General features: G+C 45.6%; 1 protein-coding gene across 1 annotated transcript in view; it reads left to right on the top strand.

The window, feature by feature from the left end:
- Nucleotides 1-8,288: 8,288 nt before the first annotated feature.
- The window catches only part of LOC134351004 (zinc metalloproteinase-disintegrin-like crotastatin), a 98,057-nt gene continuing 85,806 nt past the window's right edge, over nucleotides 8,289-20,539 (top strand). The window contains exon 1 of the mRNA XM_063056961.1: nucleotides 8,289-8,430. Within this exon, the coding sequence (XP_062913031.1) occupies nucleotides 8,370-8,430 (61 nt within the window). The 5' untranslated portion in view covers nucleotides 8,289-8,369. The remainder of the gene's footprint in view (nucleotides 8,431-20,539) is intronic.

Here is a 20,539-nt window from a genome sequence, read left to right as displayed (position 1 = left end):
AGTGTTGTAATGTACGTCACTCCGCCCTCTCATAAAAATAACCAATGGCAAGGAATAATCGTTTGATCTGTTTCTTTTTATTACAACATAACAAGTTACAATTATTCTTCGAGTTTCTGACCTTTTCTTCTGAATCTGCCTCTCCACCTCCTCTCTTATTACTTTCCTTATCATCCCCTCAACCAACCACCGTTCCCCCCCAGCAAGTCTGCACCAACCTTTCATTCACATTTGTCAGCTCTATAATGAAAGGCAATAGATCCAACCCACCCGTGGTGTGCAACTGGGGTATTTAATTTCGGTTTATCGAGTAATCTGAATTAAAGTGTCAGCAATGATGATGGCAACCGAGAATCATTAGGCTATTACAAGCGCCTCTGTAGGAAATTTGCTCTGGTCAAGCAAATTTGGCAATGCAGTTAACCTGTAAGTTATAAGTAACAATTTATGAGCATTTAGTGATGGGCAATAAATACCGGTCTTTCTAACGACGATGCAGTGAGTGAATATAATTAAAAATCAACACTCTGGACAATGAATTGGAAAGAGGTTGGAGGTATTTAGTTCATGTGACAACAGAGGCCCATTTGTGGGCTTGGGCAGGCAGGAGAGCACGATTAGGGTTTAAGCTGATGGGCAACTTGCATGCTACAGCTTCAGTTTGTCTTTCCACAGACGTTATTCTCAACTTTCTTTTTCAAAGTGAACATCTGCCTACGTTTAGTCTGCCTCAAGGCAAAAACAAACATGGGTTTCGGGCCAAAATGTTGACTGTACTTTTTTACGTAGATGCTGCCTGGCCTGCTGAGTTCCTCCAGCATTTTGTGTGTGTTGCTAGGAAAGCTTCCTCAGTCTGTACCTCCTAAAGCGGAAGACATTTCAACCCTCCCCTTGTAATTTCCCCTTCTTGGTGTTTGTCCCTTCCCCTGATGATCTCTGTCCAATGACTTCCAAACATCCCACCCTCACGTCCACCCTTTCACCCAATTCAACCCAAGGTTTTACCCCCACATCTATATCCCTCTGCCCTACTTCTATCTTGGTCTGTCTCAATATTATAGCAATGACAGCTTCTCTCCACCCTCACTTTACCCTGCACATACGAACCAGTGACCCACAGATGGCGAGGGTGAAGGGAGAGGTTCTATTTAGCCTAGAGCTGTACAGCACAGAAGTAGGCCCTTCAGTGAAAGGTGTCCATGGCAACCATTGTGCTGCTCAATCCCAGTCCCATTTACCTGTATCTGATCTGTCGTCTTCTACACCTTGTCTGGACGCATTTTTACCACCTCATTAGCCGGTGTGTTCCACATTCCAATCACTCCCTGTGTGCAAAAATCACCCCACAGACAGCCCGCCCCCCCCCAAATAGTTCTCACCCTATTGTTAAGCCCTTTTATTTTCGATGCACATGTAAGGGAAAAGAAAAGTCTAGTTTATCTATCCCTCTCATAATTTTGTTTACCTCAGACCAAGGGAGAACAAAGCCAGCCTGTCCAATCTCTCCTTACAACTCAAATGCTTCACAGCAAACAGCAGCCTGACAAATCTCCACTGCATCCTCTCCAATCATCTCTTTCCTTCTGGTATCCCATAGTGTTTAAAAAAAAAGACTGATTTGGGAATCTCAGTTATGTGCAAGTATTTTGGGATTCAGATGTTAAGGATTAGATTTTTTAAAAATTCATCCATGGGATGCGGGCTTTGCAGACTGGTCCAGTGTTTAATTGTCCACCCCTAGTTGCCCTTGGGAAATTGGTGGTGACCTGCCTTCCTGAACCAGCGCAGACCTTCAAGTGTGGGGATAGCCACAGTGCTGTCAGGGAGGACGTTCCAGGATTTTGACCCAGTGACGGTGAAGGGACAGTGACATGTTTCCAAACCAGGATGTTACGCGACTTGGAGGGCAACTTCCAGTTGGTGCTTTTTCCCAGGCAGTGCACAAAAAATGCTGGAGGAACTCAGCAGGTCAGGCAGCGTCTAGGGAAATGAATGGGTAGTTGATGTTTTGGGCCGAGACCCTTTTTCCGGACTGAGAGGGAAGGGGGAAGATGCCGGAATAAAAAGGTGGGGTGAGGGGAAAGGTGCTAGCTGGAAGATGCTGTTCCCAAACTTCTGCTGTCCTTGTCTTTTTAGCCAGGTGAGGTCGTGGGCTTGGACGATATTGTCCAAGGAGACCTGGTTCACGGTCTTGTATAATTTATGTTCTGTGTGCTGTCTGAATCTCTGTGCCTGTGATGCTGCTGAATGCAAGATTTTCATTGCACCCTTACTGTTATGCTTGTTCTTTAACAAAGACAAACTTGCACAGGTTAAAACGCGAGAACTATTTTCTTCACAAATTTATAGAATGGTTTCAGCTCAACCACATTTTACTCAGGACCTTCAGCCCGCCAAGAGAGTGTCTGTGTGTCATTCACCAACATCACTTCCAGTTCCGGGTGAACTGCCCGCATTGCATATTGGGAATTGAAGTTCTTTATTATGTACCCACATAATGACAGATGTACCTCACTGTATTTGCACAGGTGATGATAAACTCAACATGACTTGACTTGTGTTGCTGGAGTGTATCTTGAAGGTGGTACAAACTGCCACTGCATTGGTGGTGGAGTGAGCTTTATGGTTGTGGTTGGGGTACCCATGTCCTGTATGGCACAGAGCTTTTTGCATGTTATTGAAGCTATGCTCATCCAAGGAAGTGGAGAGTATTCCAGCACACTCCTGATGTGATGCATCAACGTGACAGAACGTCAGACTCAGAATCAGATGTCGTGAAATTTGTCAACTTAGCTTCAGCAGTTCAATGCAATACATAATATAGAAGAAGAAAAATTAAAATAAATAAATAAATAAATTTACAGTATAATTATATTGAATAGATTAAAATCGTGCAGAAAAACAGAAATAATTGTATATTAAAAAAGTGAGGTAGTGTTCACGGGTTCAATGTCCATTTAGGAAATGGATGGCAGAGGGAAAGAAGCTGTTCCTGAATCGCTGAGTGCATGCCTTCAGGCTTCTGTACCTCCTACCTGATGGTAACAGTGAGAAAAGGGCATGCCCTGGGTGCTGGGGGTCCTTGATAATGGACACTGCCTTTCTGAGACACTGCTCTTTGAAAATGTGCTGGGTACTACGTAGGCTAGTACCCAAGATGGAGCCGACTAAATTTACAACCTCCTGCAGCTTCTTTCGGTCCTGTACATTACCACCAACCACCCCCCCCCGCCCCCTGTCGCCCCATATACCAGACAGTGATGCAACCTGTCAGAATGCTCACCATGGCACATCTATAGAAGTTTTTGAAGGTATTTGTTGACATACCAAATCTCTTCAAACTCCTAATGAAATATAGCCACTGTCTTGCCTTCTTTATAACTGCATCGATATGTTGGGGCCAGGTTAGATCCTCAGAGACCTTGACACCCAGGAACTTGAAGCTGCTCACTCTCTCCACTTCTGATCCCTCTATGAGGATTGGTATGTGTTCCTTTGTCTTACCCATCCTTAAGTCCACAAACAGCTCTTTCATCTTACTGATGTTGCGTGCAAGGTTGCTGCTGCGAAACCACTCCACTAGTTGGCTTACCTCGCTCCTGTACGCCCTCTCGTCACCACCTGAGATTCCACTAACAATCGTCGTATCATCAGCAAATTTATAGATTTATAATTTATAGATGGTATTTGAGCTATGCCTGGACTGATATATGTGTCTGTGATTTATTTGGATGCCAGCAAAAACATAGCTAGATTCCAGTTTGTCAAAGTCGAAGTTAATGTCAAAGTTTATTATCAAAGTGAATATGAATGAAAGAGTTAATTTCAGGAATGGAAGTGTCAGCGTGTGAAGAGTGTTTAACGGCTCTGGGCCTGTACTCACTGGGGATTAGAAGAATGTGGGGGTTTCATTGAAACCTATAGAATATTGAAAGCCCTAAATAGGGTGAATGTGGAGAGAATGTTTGCTATCGTGGGTGAGTCTAGGACCAGAGGGCACAGCCTCAGAATAGAGAGACGTCCCCTTAGAACAGAGATGAGGAAGGATTCCTTTAGCTAGAGGGTGGTGAATCTGTGGAATTCATTGCCACAGACAGCGGTGGAAGTCAAGTCATTGAGTATGTTTAAAGTGGAGGTTGATAGGTTTGTGATTAGTAAGGGTGTCAAAGATTATGGGGAGAAGGCAGAAGAATGGGGTTGACAGGGATAATAAATCAGCCATGATGAAATGGCAGAGTAGACGCAAAGGGACCAATGACTAATTCTGCTCCAATGTCTTATGGTGTAATGCTTTTATGGTCTTATATGTCACCATAAGATCAATTTTATTGCAGGAATTTACAGGAAAGTAAAGAAACACAACAGAATTTATGAAAAAAATTCTTTTTTCTTTGAGGCTTTGAGGAAAGAGAAGCAGAATAAACGGTGTAAAGGTAGTAAGGTAAAAGGGCTGAAATGTGTGTACCTCAATGCAAGAAGCATCAGGAACAAAGGTGATGAACTGAGAGATTGGATACATACATGGAATTATGATGTAGTGGCCATTACAGAGACACAAAATAATCTGCAGATGCTGTTGTCAAAGGAACACTCACAATGCGCTGGAGGAACTCAGCAGGTCAGTCAGCATCAGTTGAAAAGATTAGTCGACGCTTTGGGCCGAAACCCTTCATCAGGACTGAAGGAAGAACTTTGGGGAGGGTTTGAAGAATGCTGGTAGTTGAAAAAAACAGTAATTTGAAAGACAAAGGGGTGGGGGAGGGGAAGCAGGGAGGTGATTGGCAGGACAACAATGCGCAGTAGTAGAAGGAGGTGGAACTATGAGGGAGGTGATGTGAAATAGGGATAGAAGAAGGAAGGGTTTCGGCCCGAAGCGTCGACTAATCTTTTCAACTGATGCTGACTGACCTGCTGAATTCCTCCAGCGCATTGTGAGTGGCCATTACAGAGACTTGACTGGCACCATACTATTACAGCTACAGAAAGGGTGGGTAATGTAGCAGGATCCTCTTTGGAGTCAGTATGGGTGGAAGTCAGGAACCGGAAGGGATCAGTTACTCTACTGGGGGTATTCTATAGGCCCCCTGGTAGCAGCAGAGATACAGAGGAGCAGATTGGGAGGCAGATTTTGGAAAGGTGCAAAAATAACAGGGTTGTTATCATGGGTGACTTTAACTTCCCTAATATTGATTGGCACCTGATTAGTTCCAAGGGTTTAGCTGGGGCAGAGTTTGTTAAGTGTGTCCAGGATGGATTCCTGTCATAGTATGTGGACAGGCCGACTAGGGGGAATGCCATACTAGATCTAGTACTAGGTAATGAACCGGGTCAGGTCTCAGGTCTCTTAGTGGGTGAGCATCTGGGGGACAGTGATCACCACTCCCCGGCCTTTAGTATTATCATGGAAAAGGATAGAATCAGAGAGGACAGGAAAGTTTTTAATTGGGGAAGGGCAAATTATGAGGCTATAAGGCTAGAACTTGTGGGTGTGATTTGGGATGATGTTTTTGCAGGGAAATGTACTATGGACATGTGGTCGATGTTTAGAGATCTCTTGCAGGAGGTTAGGGATAAATTTGTCCCGGTGAGGAAGATAGAGAATGGTAGGGTGAAGGAGCAATGGGTGACAAGTGAGGTGGAAAATCTAGTCAGGTGGAAGAAGGCAGCATACATGAGATTTAGGAAGCAAGGATCAGATGGGTCTATTGAGGAATATAGGGAAGCAAGAAAGGAGCTTAAGAAGGGACTGAGAAGAGCAAGAAGGGGGCATGAGAAGACCTTGGCGAGGAGGGTAAAGGAAAACCCCAAGGCATTCTTCAATTATGTAAAGAACAAAAGGATGACAGGAGTGAAGGTAGGACCGATTAGAGATAAAGGTGTGAAGATGTGCCTGGAGGCTGTAGAAGTGAGCGAGGTCCTCAATGAATACTTCTCTTCAGTATTCACCAATGAGAGAGAACTTGATGATGGTGAGTACAATATGAATGAGGTTGATGTTCTGGAACATGTTGATATTAAGGGAGAGGAGGTGTTGGAGTTGTTAAAATACATTAGGACGGATAAGTCCCCGGGGCCTGATGGAATATTCCCCAGGCTGCTCCTTGAGGTGAGGAAAGAGATTGCTGAGCCTCTGGCTACGATCTTTATGTCCTCGCTGTCCATGGGAATGGTACCAGAGGATTTGAGGGAGGCGAACGTTGTCCCCTTGTTCAAAAGATGTAGTAGGGATAGTCCGGGTAATTATAGACCAGTGAGCCTTACGTCTGTGGTGGGAAAGCAGTTGGAAAAGATTCTTAGAGATAGGATCGATGGGCAATTAGAGAATCATGGTCTGATCATGGACAGCCAGCATGGCTTTGTGAAGGGCAGATTGTGTCTAACAAGCCTGATAGAGTTCTTTGAGGAGGTGACCAGGCATATAGATGAGGGTAGTGCAGTGGATGTGATCTATATGGATTTTAGTAAGGCATTTGATAAGGTTCCACATGGTAGGCTTATTCAGAAAGTTAGAAGGCACGGGATCCAGGGAAGTTTGGCCAGGTAGATTCAGAATTGGCTTGCCTGCAGAAGGCAGAGTGCTGTGGTGGAGAGAGTACATTCAGATTGGAGGATTGTGATTAGCAGTGTCCCACAAGGATCTGTTCTGGGACCCCTACTTTTCCTAATTTTTATTAACGACCTGAATGTGGAGGTAGAAGGGTGGGTTGGCAAGTTTGCAGACGGCACAAAGGTTGGTGGTGTTGTAGATAGTGTAGAGGATTGTCAAAGATTGCAGAGAGACATTGATAGGATGCATAAGTGAGCTGAGAAGTGGCAGATGGAGTTCAACCCGGAGAAGTGTGAGGTAGTACACTTTGGAAGGACAAACTCCAAGGCAGAGTACAAAGTAAATGGCAGAATACTTGGTAGTGTGGAGGAGCAGAGGGATCTGGGGTACATGCCCACAGATCCCTGAAAGTTGCCTCACAGTTAGATACAGTAGTTAAGAAAGCTAATGGGGTGTTAGCTTTCATAAGTCCAGGGATAGAGTTTAAGAGTCGCGATGTAATGATGCAGCTCTATAAAACTCTGGTTAGGCCACACTTGGAGTACTGTGTCCAGTTCTGGTCACCTCACTATAGGAAGGATGTGGAAGCATTGGAAAAGGTACAGAGGAGATTTACCAGGATGCTGCCTGGTTTAGAGAGTGTGCATTATGATCAGAGATTAAGGAAGCTAGGGCTTTACTCTTTGGAGAGAAGGAGGATGAGAGGAGACATGATAGATGTGTACAAGATAATAAGAGGAATAGATAGAGTGGATAGCCAGCACCTCTTCCTCAGGGCACCATTGCTCAATACAAGAGGATATGGCTTTAAGGTAAGGGGTGGGAAGTTCAAGGGGGATATTAGAGGAAGGTTTTTTACTCATAGAGTGGTTGGTGCGTGGAATGCACTGCCTGAGTCTGTGGTGGAGGCAGATACACTCGTGAAGTTTAAGAGACAACTAGACAGGTATACGGAGGAATTTAAGGTGGGGGGTTATATGGGAGGCAGAGTTTGAGGGTCGGCACAACATTGTGGGCCAAAGGGCCTGTAATGTGCTGTACTAGTCTATGTTCGATGTTCTATGTTCTAAAAACAATTCATAAACAAAGGCACAGACAATGTGCAAAAAAAACAATACCGCAAATTAAAATTTTAAATAAATAAATAATACTGAGAATATGAATTTGTTATCTTTTAAAGTTGTCCACGCTACTTCAGAATGGTTCTAGGATAATAACAGTTCCTGAACCTGGTGGCATGGGACGTTAGGCTTCCTGTCTGATAATGGAAGCAAGAAGAGAGTATGGTGGAAAGGTCCTTGATGATCGAGAGGTGGTCCTTGACGATGGAAGCAGTTACTGCTGGTGAAGGCAGACAAGGCTAAAACCCACCCCGGAAAGGTGCAGCCTGTGATTGGCTCACAGGATATGGAGGTTACAGTGTCTTGGCACTCTGCCACCTGTGTTGCAAGGATCAGTGCGCACGGACGTTATTGGAAGTTGGGGAAATCCTGAAATAGATTACCTCAATCTATTACATTAAACCACGATGTCTTGCACTTGGCTTTAATTTTTTTGACACGCTAACTTTCAGTGTTTCCTGTGAAATAAATTGTCCATGCGAGGGGACTGTGCTTTGGAAATATGATTACTAATCTGCATGTCCAACCACCGTCCTCTGATGAAATCCCTCCTCTTACAAGTTGTAACACACACACACCGAATGAGGAAGTGAGACTCGGTTGCAGATGAGGAGCTCAAGAGCAAGCCACCTTAAAGTCCTTTCCACGAGTGTTCTAGCTGAGTTGCCAGCTGCTTCCTGCGCAAGTGAAGTGTCGAAAACATGGTTAATACCTGGTACCTCGTGTGTTCTCTCTTCTTCTGTTACCTTGGTCCACAGTTTGGTAAGTTTGGTATTCTTTATTACCAAGTCATGTAGCTTTCATCTGAATTATTTGATGGCAATTCTCTGAGTATTTTTGCTGAGTCCTGAATTTATCATCCTCGTGATTGAATACAATCTCTCCTAATAATTTAGAAAGAGGCCTTTTGGACCAATGAGTCTCCACAGGCTCACAATCCCATTCTCCCAATGATGTTTGCTCTAACCTATTCTCCCCACCTTTCCCATCCACTCCCCCCTCCATGTTCCTACACCCACCCACAGCAAGGTAAGTGAACTAGCCGCACGGTCAGCGGGAGTATCTGCAAACTCCATGCAGTGACCGTGCCGAAGATCAGGATTGAACTGGAGCTGTGGGGTAGCACAGATCTTGAAATATACCCACAACAGTGTACTGTACATATCGTGTGTGAGTCTAAGAGATGTACGTGTAGGTCCTTGGGTTAACGGGCACTGCAGAAAGCCTGGTCCCATCTCCTATGCGTGTCTATATTTGAGTGGACCCAGCATACTTCGCTGGGAATATAAATCCCTGGAAAGTCTGACCTGTTTGTTTCCCTGGAGCGTGAAAGGCTCTCTGTAGTTGGAATGGTGGAGGATAGTTTAATATATTCCATTCTGGTTGCCCCATTATAAGAGGGATGTGGAGGCTTTGGAGAGGATGCTGAAGATGTTTGCCAGATCAGAATCAGGTTTAGTATCACTGGCATATGTCATGAAATTTGTTGTTATGTGGCAACAGTATAATGCAATATATAATAATAAAAGCTGTGAATTACAGTGAGATATATATCGTTAAATTATAGATAATCTAAATTAAATAACTAGTGCAAATAGAGAAATAGAAGTAGTCAGGCAGTATTGATAGATCCAGTGTCCGTTCAGGAATCAGATGGCAGAGGGGAAGAAGCTGTTCCTGAATCACTGAGTGTGTGCCTTCAGGCTCCTGTACCTCCTCTCCGACGGTAGCAATGAGAAGAGAGCATGTCCTGGAGATGGAGGTACTTAATGATGGATGCTGCCTTTTTGAGGCATCGCTCCTTGAAGATGTCCTGGATGCCACAGAGGCTGGAGTCCTTGATGGAGCTGACTGATTTCACAACTTCCTGAAGTTTATTTCACTCCTGTGCAGTGGCCTCACCCACCGTAGCAGACGGTGATGCAGCCAGTTAGAATGCTCTCCTCAGCACATCGGTAGAAATTTGCGAGTGTCTTTGGTGACATACCAAATCTCCTCAAACTCCTTATAAGATATAGCCACTGTTGTGTCTTCTCTGTAACTGCATCGATATGTTGGGCCCAGGATAGATCCTCAGAGATGTTGACACCCGGGAACTTGAAATTGCTCACCCTTTCCACTTCCGATCCCTTGAGGAGTACTGGTGTGTGTTCCCTCGTCTTACTCTTTCTGAAGTCCACAATCAATTCTTTGGCCTTACTGAAGCTGAGTGCAAGGATCTTGCTGTGAACCCGCTCAACCAGCTGATCTATCTCGCTCCTGTACGCCTTCTTGCCTTCATCTGAAATTCTGCCAACAATGGTAATGTCGCCAGCAACTTTATAGATGGCATTTGAGTTGTGCCTAGCCCCACGATCATATGGGTGTACAGAGAGTAGAGCAGTGAGCTAACCACACATCGCTGAGGTGCACTAATGTTGATATCAGCGAGGTCGAGATGTTATTGCCAATCTGCACAGACTGTGGTCTTCCAGTGAGAAAGTCAAGGATCCAGTTGCAGACGGAGGTATAGAGGCCCAGATTTTGGAGCTTATTGATCAGAACTGTAGGAATGATTGTGTGATGCTACCTAGGTTAGTCGGTGTGTGCTATAAAGAGAGGCTGGACAAATATGGGTTCTTTGAGCAGAGGAGGCTGGGAGGTGGTGGTGGGAAATTTATAGCATTTCTAAGGTAAGGACATGTTCGGCAAAGCTTTGTGGGTCGAAGGGCCTATATTGTGCTGTAGGTTTTCTATGTTTCTAAGATTATGAGAGACATAGACAGGCTAAACAGCCAGAATCTTTGTCTCAGGGTCAAAACTAGATGCCTAACACTAGATGGCATGCATTTAAGGTGAGAGGGAGCCAAGTTCAAAGGCAATGTGCAGAGTAAGTTTTTTCAGTGCCTGAAATGCACTGTGTGGGGTGACAGTGTAGGCAAATGTGGAAGACCTATATAAAAGTCTCTTAGATCGACTCATGAACATGCAAAAAGTGGAGACATATGGACATTGTCTAGGCAGAAGGGTTTAGTTTAGTTAGGTGTCTAATTATTAGATTAATTAGCTCAGCACAACACTGTGGGCTGAAAGCACTGTTTCTGTGCTGTACTGCTCTATGAAGCATCTTCTAAACCCACAACTCTATCATCTAGGACACAGGCAGTAAAAGAATGGGAACTCTTAACTGAAATTTGCCTCCCGCCACATACAATCCTGACTTTCAGAGTCAGATTCATTCATTTATCAAATGTACATCGAACATACAGTGAAATGTGTCTTTTCCATTAACGACCAACACAACCTCAGGGTGTGCCGGGGCAGCCTGCAAGAGTCCCACGTATTCAGGTACCAGAGGGCACAGTGTCAGCAAAGAAGGAAGTCCCTTTAGAACAGAGATGAGAAGGAATTTCTTAAGCCACGGAGTGGTGAACCTGTGGAATTCATTGCTACAAGTGGCTTTGGAGACAAAATAATTGTGTTTATTTAAAGCAAAGGTTGATAGGCTCTTGATTAGTAAACGGATGAAAGGTTATGGGGAGAAGGCAGGAGAATGGGGTTGAGTGGGATAATAAATCAGCCATGATGGAACGGTGGAGCAGACTCGATGGACCGAATGGCCTGATTATGACCGTGTGGTCTTACGGCTGATGTAGCATGCCCATATATCGCTGTTCCTCCACCATTACTGGCTCAACAGCCTGGAGCTGCTTCCCGAACACCATTGTGCTGATATCCATACCCCGAGGACTGCAGCAGCTCAAAAAGGCAGCTCACCACCTATTTGTCAGGGATGGACAATGAAGTACGGGTTCGGCCCATGATATCCAAAACTCTTGAACGAATAATGAGAAAAGGACCAAACACAGCCGAGGTAAACTGGTTTCCAAGTGAACCCCAAGTGTAAGTGGAAGGTATGGGAATCGCAGGAGGGGTGAGGTGTTAGAAGGCATGTGAGGGAGTGGGATAAGTGGGGATAGGACTGACAGAATTGCGCTAAATATGTTTGATAAGCTGAACTACTTACTCCTACTTGAGACTTAAGAAACCCACTTCCTTCCCCATTTGCTGAAGTCAAGTGGCCGAAGAAGCATCAGTAAACATAAATACCTAAGATAGATTATGTACATAGACTGATTGTCTGTTTGTAAAGTACCGCAAGGCACAGAAGTGTCTGTAAATAAGGTGACTGACAAAAAATGATAAATTAGTGGAGATAAGGCAGGGTTGTTGTCGGGTGCTGTAGCGAGCGGAGGAGTTGATCAGCCTTAGTGCATGCAAGACTAACTTTTTTGAGTCTGCTGGTCCTGGCGAGGATGCTGATGAGAGTGTGAAGTCATAGTCATAGTCATACTTTATTGATCCCGGGGGAAATTGGTTTTCGTTACAGTTGCACCATAAATAATAAATAGTAATAAAACCATAAATAGTTAAATAGTAATGTGTAAATTATGCCAGTAATTATGAAATAAGTCCAGGACCAGCCTATTGACTCAGGGTGTCTCACCCTCCAAGGGTGGATTTGTAAAGTTTGATGGCCACAGGCAGGAATGACTTCCTATGACGCTCTGTGTTGCATCTCGGTGGAATGAGTCTCTGGCTGAATGTACTCCTGTGCCCACCCAGTACATTATGTAGTGGATGGGAGACATTGTCCAAGATGGCATGCAACTTAGACAGCATCCTCTTTTCAGACACCACCGTGAGAGAGTCCAGTTCCATCCCCACAACATCACTGGCCTTACCAATGAGTTTGTTGATTCTGTTGGTGTCTGCTACCCTCAGCCTGCTGCCCCAGCACACAACAGCAAACATGATAGCACTGGCCACCACAGACTCGTAGAACATCCTCAGCATCGTCCGGCAGATGTTAAAGGACCTCAGTCTCCTCAGGAAATAGAGACGGCTCTGACCCTTCTTGTAGACAGCCTCAGTGTTCTTTGACCAGTCCAGTTTATTGTCAATTCGTATCCCCAGGTATTTGTAATCCTCCACCATGTCCACACTGACCCCCTGGATGGAAACAGAAGTCACCGGTAACTTTGCTCTCTTCAGGTCTACCACCAGCTCCTTAGTCTTTCTCACATTAAGCTGCAGATAAGTCTGCTCAAACCATGTGACAAAGTTTCCTACCGTAGCCCTGTACTCAGCCTCATCTCCCTTGCTGATGCACCCAACTATGGCAGAGTCATCGGAAAACTTCTGAAGATGACAAGACTCTGTGCAGTAGTTGAAGTCCGAGGTGTAAATGGTGAAGAGAAAGATGAACGTGGTAACATTTCTCAAGAGGATAGAGTCACTCAGCACAGAAGCCCAGCCTGTCAATGCTGATTATTAAGCATCCAACCACAGAAATCCCATCTACAAGCACTTCATCCCCACTGTTCTACACTTTGGCGATTCATATCCAGAGACATGAGAACATTCTTGCACATTTCTCTCATGCCTCCTGTAGATGCCGTGCTCCTTTGAAACTCCCCTTAGAGTATCCTTTTCAGGAATCTGAGACCAGGACAATTTTGAATCTTGAATTGTGACACATCGGCTGTATTGGCCCAACATTATGAGGAGTTTTGCTATTCGTGACAAAAAAGCATTCAGGAGGGCCAGGGTCGCTGCTGCCCAGTAGACCACGAACCCTGGGCTGCATTCACTCTATACTGGTGAAATCTGTCACTGATGCCAGCATTCACTGAGAGATGGCACTTGAAACATGGATCTTGCTGGAGATCATCATGGTTGATAGCTGTGAGGGTGGATATTTAGTGAACCAATTTCTTCCTGAGGTTTATGTTAAGACCTCCAATGATGAAATTAACAGTGACTCAGCTTCCGAGTATGTCATTGTTTGTACTGCATTTACTCTGCATGTTTTGAAATTATCGTTGTACTGGAATGGAAATGATTAAGGTCATAAGACATAGGAGAAGAATTAGGCCATTTGGCCCATCAAGTGCTCCACTGTTCCTTCGCGACTGGTTTATTATCCCCCTCAACCCCATTCTCCTGCCTTCTCCCCATAACTTTTGACACCCTAACTAATCATGAACTCTACTTTAAATATACCTAATGACTTGGTCTCCACAGCCGACCATGGTAATGAATTCCACAGATTCACCACCCTCGGGTTAAACAAATTCCTCCTCGTCTCTGTCCTAAAGAGATGTCCTTCTGTCCTGGGGCTGTGCCCTCTGGTCCTCAACTCACCCACTATAGGAAACATCCTCTCACGTCCACTCTATCTGAGCCTTTCAGTGTTCGATAGATTCCGCCCCCCCCCACCCCACCCCCGACCCCTCATTCTTCTAAACTGCGGTGAGTAAAGGCCCAGAGCCATCAAACCCTCCTCATATATTAACCCTTTCATTCCCGGGATCATTCTCATGAACCTCCTCTGAAACCCTCTCCATATCCTATCTTCGAGAAAGGGCCCGAAACTGCTCATAATCCTCCAAATGTGGTCTGACCGATGCCTTATAAAGCTTCAGTATTACATCCTTGCTTTTATTTTCTAGTCCTTCTTAAAATGAATGCCAGCATTGCATTTGCCTTCTATTGACGTGGAGCAGTACAGCACAGGAACAGGCCCTTCAGCCACAACGTCAGTGATGACCATAGCAATCGAATTAATCCCATTTACCTGCAGAAGGGCCATGTCCCTCCATTCCCTGCTGGGCAAATGCATTTTAGACGTTATCATGGTATCTGCTTCCACAACCTTCCCTGGCAGTACGTTCCTGGTACCTCCTACTCTCTGTGTAAAAAAAATCTTGCCTTCCAAATCTTCTGTAAACTTTTCCCCTCTCAACTTAAAGCTAAAACCATCCAGTATTGGACATTCCCACCCTAGGAAAATGAATGTGACTACCTATACCCTCTCATTAATTTATAAACCTCCATCAGGTCTCTGCTGTGCCTCCAAGGTTTCAGAAAAGACAATCCAGCTTTCTCTAATCTCTCCTTATAGCTAACACTTTCTAATTCAAGCAGCGTGATGGTGCTCTCCAAAGCCTCTACCGTACAGCCTTTCTATATTGTAGCAACAACAGCTGCACTCTATCCTCCAAATGTGGCCTAACCAAAGTTTTGTGCAGCTGCAACATGACTTCCCTACTTTCTCTCTCAACCCTCACAACCACGGAAGGCAAGTATGCCATGCATCTTCTTTACCACTCTGTCTACATGTGTTGCCACTTTCAAGGGTCAGTAGACTTGAAGCTCAATACCCCTCCTAGTATAAATGCTCTTAAGGGTCTTGCCATTTACTCTAAACTTTTCCCTTACACTTGGCCATCCCCGTTCGTTCCATACAGCGACAGCATTTTGGGAGGAGGGGTTGAGTGAAACAGTATGGTGTTGAGGAAGGCTAAGGTGAGGGTTTGTAGGATGAGGGCTGACCCTGTCATGTTTCTGGGTCTGTGGTTAATGCATTGGCTCGGATTGTGGCTTCTACTTCATTGGCTGGAATGGTGACACGTTTCTGAGAAGCATTCTCCATAACCCCTTTCAGCTGGTGGAGTTGAAGGCTTTTGTGCGATTAAATAAAACCAGGATCAATGGTTGGTGATGCCCTTCCTTGGATTTGAGGAGGGGTTTGCATTGTGACAATGGGAAGAGCTCTTTTGTCGCAGGGAGTGGGCAGTTGAGGAAGATCCTTGTGGTAGACAACAGGGGGACCCCTGTGTGATAATCACTATCAGACTAATCACTGAAGCCAGTCATGATTATGATGGATCGCAGATTAACTGGGATACAGGAGAGGGAGATAAAACCATGTATGTGCAGCTGGCATGCTTCTTCGACGTGCTTCAGATCCTCGACGGAGATACATTCTGAAACTGGAAACCTTCTTGTCTCCAGTCTTACTCTCCTGCTGAGCTGGAAAAGAACCAAGAATGTGGTTGGTTATGGGTTTTAGGACAGGGTCAAGGTGTAGTCTTGGGTGAGGAGTTATTCTGAAGAGGTCCTTCTGCAGGTCATTATCCCCCTCATCCACAGTGTCATAGACTCAAATAGCACAGAAGCAAGTATTCCAGCCTGTCGAATCTATCCTGGCCATCAAGCAACCATTTACATCAATTTCATTTTATTTTCTCATATTCCCAACACACACCCCCCCCCCACCCACCCGATTCCACCACACCTACACACTGGAGGCAAGTTACAGCAGTCAGTTACAGAAACACTGCAAGGAGATGAGGAATTGATAATGCAACCTCATGATTAATTTAGTGCTGGTGTGAGTAACTAAGGACCCTGCTGGTTATGATGGAGAGATTAGGCCTCAGACTTAGCTATTGGTTTAATAATTGAGCCTCCTTACTTCCATGAAGTTAAAACATTCGATATTGTTCCAAGAATTTTGGTTAGACATAGTTAGACTAAGTGGTCAAGGCCTTAGGAGCGTTGATATACCAAGAGAACTTGAGTGCACGTACTGTACACTAACCCCAGGATATGACAACACAGATGGTGGATGATATTGGGTTTGCAGGTTGTAACGCTCTAAACTCAACCAAAGACTTTAAGCCCACAAGTACTCTCACTAAAGAGAGAATATACTATAACTACCAAATTATTAAAGATTATTTTTCTTCCCTGTTTATTCCCCAATGTTTGAGTTTGAGTGGTGGGTCCTCCCTCCCTACCATGAAGATACTTCCAGCTAATAAAGTAATTTAAACACAATTCATTTATTTTCAGTGATACATGTTTAAATCTAAACAACATTCTTAAAACACATTTAAAACTCACGGAGGATTTCTAACTGATAAAATATTTCCAAATTACAAACCACCCCTAAAACACAAAGAATTTCCAAAACACAGATACAATTTATACTTTGCCATGTACATACATCTATTGATGCTTCTGGACGCGTCTTCAGTGATGTTCCTGGAATCATCCGGTGTTTCGGGTCTTTCAACATCATACAACCTCCTCCAGGTGACCCAGTCGGGGCTGATCAGACCCCAGCTTGTGTCCAGATGGCTAGCTACTTATGACTCCATGGCTGCCCTCTTTTGAGCCACAGCCACCTTGAGGCCCTCTCTGCCGCATCGATTGTACTGCGGATGGCTCTCCTCTTCCTCTCTCCCTCGATGCCCAAATTGCTGAAGGCTCTAACTAAAGAACGGGCTACGAATCCCCTACAACCAACCTCCACTGGGAGACACCTCGCTCTCCATCCAGCCTGCTGACAGTTGCTGACCAGTCCTGCGTACTTGGAGAGCTTCCTTTCAAAGGCCTCCTCCAAGCTATCTTCCCATGGGACTGTCAGCTCCAGCAGCACCACTTGCTTAGTAGACTCAGACACTAGGACAATGTCTGGTCGCAGGGTGGTGGCTGCAATATGGTTGGGGAACTTCAGCTGCCCTTCGAGGTCCACCAACAGCTGCCAGTCCCTTGCAGAGGTCAGAATGTCTGCCGAAGTCCTTTTGGCAGGTATTGGCTGCTCCCCAGCTCTGACAAAGGCAGTGGTCTGCTTGGAGGGTCGGGACCGCTTCGCCCACTCAACTCCTGCGCTGACGGCTTCAGCGATAGTCTTCAGGACCTGATCATGCCTCCACCTGTACCGTCCCTCACCAAGTGCCTTTGCACAGCCGCTGAGGATGTGCTCCAGGGTTCCTCGCTTGGAGCACAGTGGGCACGCAGATGACTCTGCCTTGCCCCATGTGTGCAGGTTTTATGGGCTTGGAAGCACATCGTACACTGCCTGGATGAGAAATTGGATGCGGTGTGGTTCAGCTTTCCAAAGATCAGCCCAGGTCACTTTCCTTTCAACCGCATTCTCCCATCTTGTCCAAGCTGCCTGTTGCTTCATTCCCACCGCCTTGCAGGCTCTCATCTCCTCCACTACTGCCCTCACCTCCTTCTGAACTAGATGACACCTTTCCTTCCCTCTGGTGTCCATTTGGGGAGTTGGAAAGGATCCTAGCCCAGCTCGGCCTTGTGTGACCACTCCCACCAGCCTCCTGTGATGCAGCCTCGCCTCTGCCTCTGAACAGCTTCCTCTGCTCTGCACTTCCTGCCAGTACTTACTTGGATCCCTGCTCTCGCCACCTTCAGGTCACTTGAGTCCCTATACTGTAGCACTTCTCTGGCTCTTGTTACCTTGAATTCTTCCTCCAAGGATTTGAAGGGCAGTTGCAGTTTGTTGTGGTGTCCATAGAGTGCGATGCTGCTCAGGCTCTTTGGCAGCCCCAGCCATCTCCTGAGGTGGTTGCTAACCCTCCTCTCTAAGGTTTCGACTGTCGAGATCGGAACTGCATAGACGAGGAGGGGCCACAGGATTCTGGGAAGAATGCCATGCTGATACACCCAGGCTTTAAACTTCCCAGGTAAGCCAGACTTGTCCACAAATTTCAACCAGCCATCCAACTCGGTGCAGGTTGCCTGAATGGATGTTGTGTCCCTTAAAGAGCTGTCAAAACCTTTGCCTAAGCTCTTTACTGGCTTTTCTGTGATGGTTGGGATGGCTGTGCCTGCGATGCTGAACCGGAACTTGTTCTCCACCTTCCCTTTCCTCAGCACCATCGATCTTGATTTGGCAGGTTTGAAACGCATCCGGGCCCACTCCACCAGCTTTTCAAGCCCTTGCAGTATCCATCGGCAGCCTGGGACTGATTCTGTGGTGACTGTGAGGTCATCCATGAATGCCCTGATAGGTGGTTGCCGTTGAGCAGAATTCATTCTGGGCCGTCTGCACTCTGGTTCAGCAGACTTAGTGAGCATGTTCATGGCTAGGGAGAACAGTGTCACTGAGATAGTGCACCCTGTGATGATGTCGATCTCCACCTTGTGCCAGGTTGATGTAATTACTCCTGAAGTGATCCTCATCCTGAAGTTGCTGTAATAATCAGCAATAAGGTCTCTGATCCTGCTGGGTTTGTGATATTTGGTCAGTGTGATCTGCACCAGCTTGTGCGGAATGGAGCCATATGCATTTGCCAGGTCGAGCCACAACACTGACAGGTTGCTCTTGTTCTCTCTGGCCTCCCTGATGAGCTGTGTCACCACACCGATGTGCTCCAGACAGCCCGGCATCCCTGAAATGCCACCCTTCTGGACTGTTGTATCAATATAGGTGTTCTTTGCTAGGTAGGTGTACAACCGGTTGGAAACTGCACTGAAGAAGATCTTCGCCTCGACACACAGCAGGGAGATGATGCGAAACTGATCTATCTGGGTGGCATTTTCCTCCTTCGGGATCCTCACCCCTTCAGCCACTCTTCGCTGTTCTGGGATCTTCCCCCTTCTCCAGAAGATTCTCAGGATCTTCCACAGACGCAGCAGGAGTTTGGGGCAGTTCTTGTACACTTTGTACGAGGTGTTTCTTGGTCCTGGAGCCGAGCTTGCCCTTGCTTTGCTGACGACCTCGCTGACTTCCTTTAGTTGCAGCTCTGACATGTCGAACTGCACATCCGGTTCAGGTGGGTCTATTAGGATGTCGCACTCTCCCAACTCCTGCTCTCTTTTAGGATCATTATATATCTTCTTCAGATGTTGGTCTATGTCTTCCTGCGAACAAGCCAGCTTCCCACTGCGCTTCTCCCCCAGCAACTCCTTGGTGAACTTGAAGGGGTTGGTGATAAAGGCAGCACGTTTTCGGGCCCTTTCACGACGCCGCCTCCAATGTCACTCTGCCCGGTGGAGGACCCTGATCTTCTTTTGTAGTATGCACATCAGCTGGGCCATGCCAATGTGCTCCTCTTCTCCTGCCTCCTTGTATTGGGACTTCAGCGCTTTCATCTCCTGCCTGATGTTGTGGATCCTCAGTGCTCTTTGGTTCTTTGAGTAAGATGTTTTAGAGCCTTCCTTCTCCTCTTCTCCGAACTGTTCAGTTGTGATACTAACAATAATTGTTGTCATGGCTTTCAGCTTCCTATCAACCCCTCCCTTCGCCGTTGCCTCCAGAATTTGGTTAACATCGTCATCAAACTGTTTCCACAGTGAAGTCATGTTAGCTGCAGGCCATTTGATCCGCGTCCTGTTAGACTTCATGTTCGAGGGATTAGTTTGCAACACTTGGAGGTTCTGGGCACTATGGGGTGACTCCGGGCCTGGCCCCTCCTTCGTCTCACCAGGTTGGACACCTGCGCATTGTGCTGCTCCTGCTCCCGCCAAACACTTCATCCTCGCTTGGTGGATCTTCAAGCCGCGATCGTTCTTGCAGGTTTTGCCACATGCACACTGCTTCCTGTAAAAAGACATACTAATAATGCAGGTGAAAGGAACTGAAGCAAGTGGAATGGATTCTAGTCACCCCATCTTCCTATCATTCTTCTTGATGTTCTTCAACCACGCCTAATAAGCCTGAACTGCTCTCTATACTTATGTAAACCCCCTTTCTACCACCTCGTTGACTTCACATGTATGGTGTATTTCCCCAGATACACAAATTGTTTGAAAGCATTTTGGAGACATAGGATCTCAACTTGATGTTTACAATTCACTATTAATGCCATGAAGCTAACTTCCTTGAGTACATAAATCTTCCAACTATAAATAGTTATTTGATATGCTAAGTAATATTATCCAACTGTATCTGCAAGCTTTCTTGAACTAAGCAACTTGTCTGTTTGAAACAAACCAAAGTAAACAATCCATTGCCTTATACTGAATCTCAAGCATCAATAAGCCAGATGTAGTGAGCTAAATCTTACTTCTCACAGAGTGCACTATCTACAGAGCTTGTTTGCAGAACTGTTCCATAGACAGTACTTATTTTAACTTCAAGCTGATTACTCTTTTCCATTTTCATTTTAAGAAATGAAGACATACATCCATTTATGACCAGAGGTCAAACAACTGTCAGTTGGAAGTTTACTTACTTTTGCTTGTAATCTTGCTTATAGATTCTGTATTTAGAAAGCAAATTAGCAAACAACCA

The sequence above is a fragment of the Mobula hypostoma genome, chromosome 8, assembly GCF_963921235.1.
Source record: "Mobula hypostoma chromosome 8, sMobHyp1.1, whole genome shotgun sequence".
Classification (NCBI taxonomy): Eukaryota; Metazoa; Chordata; class Chondrichthyes; order Myliobatiformes; family Myliobatidae; genus Mobula; species Mobula hypostoma.
This window is presented reverse-complemented; position numbering and strand designations above follow the sequence as displayed.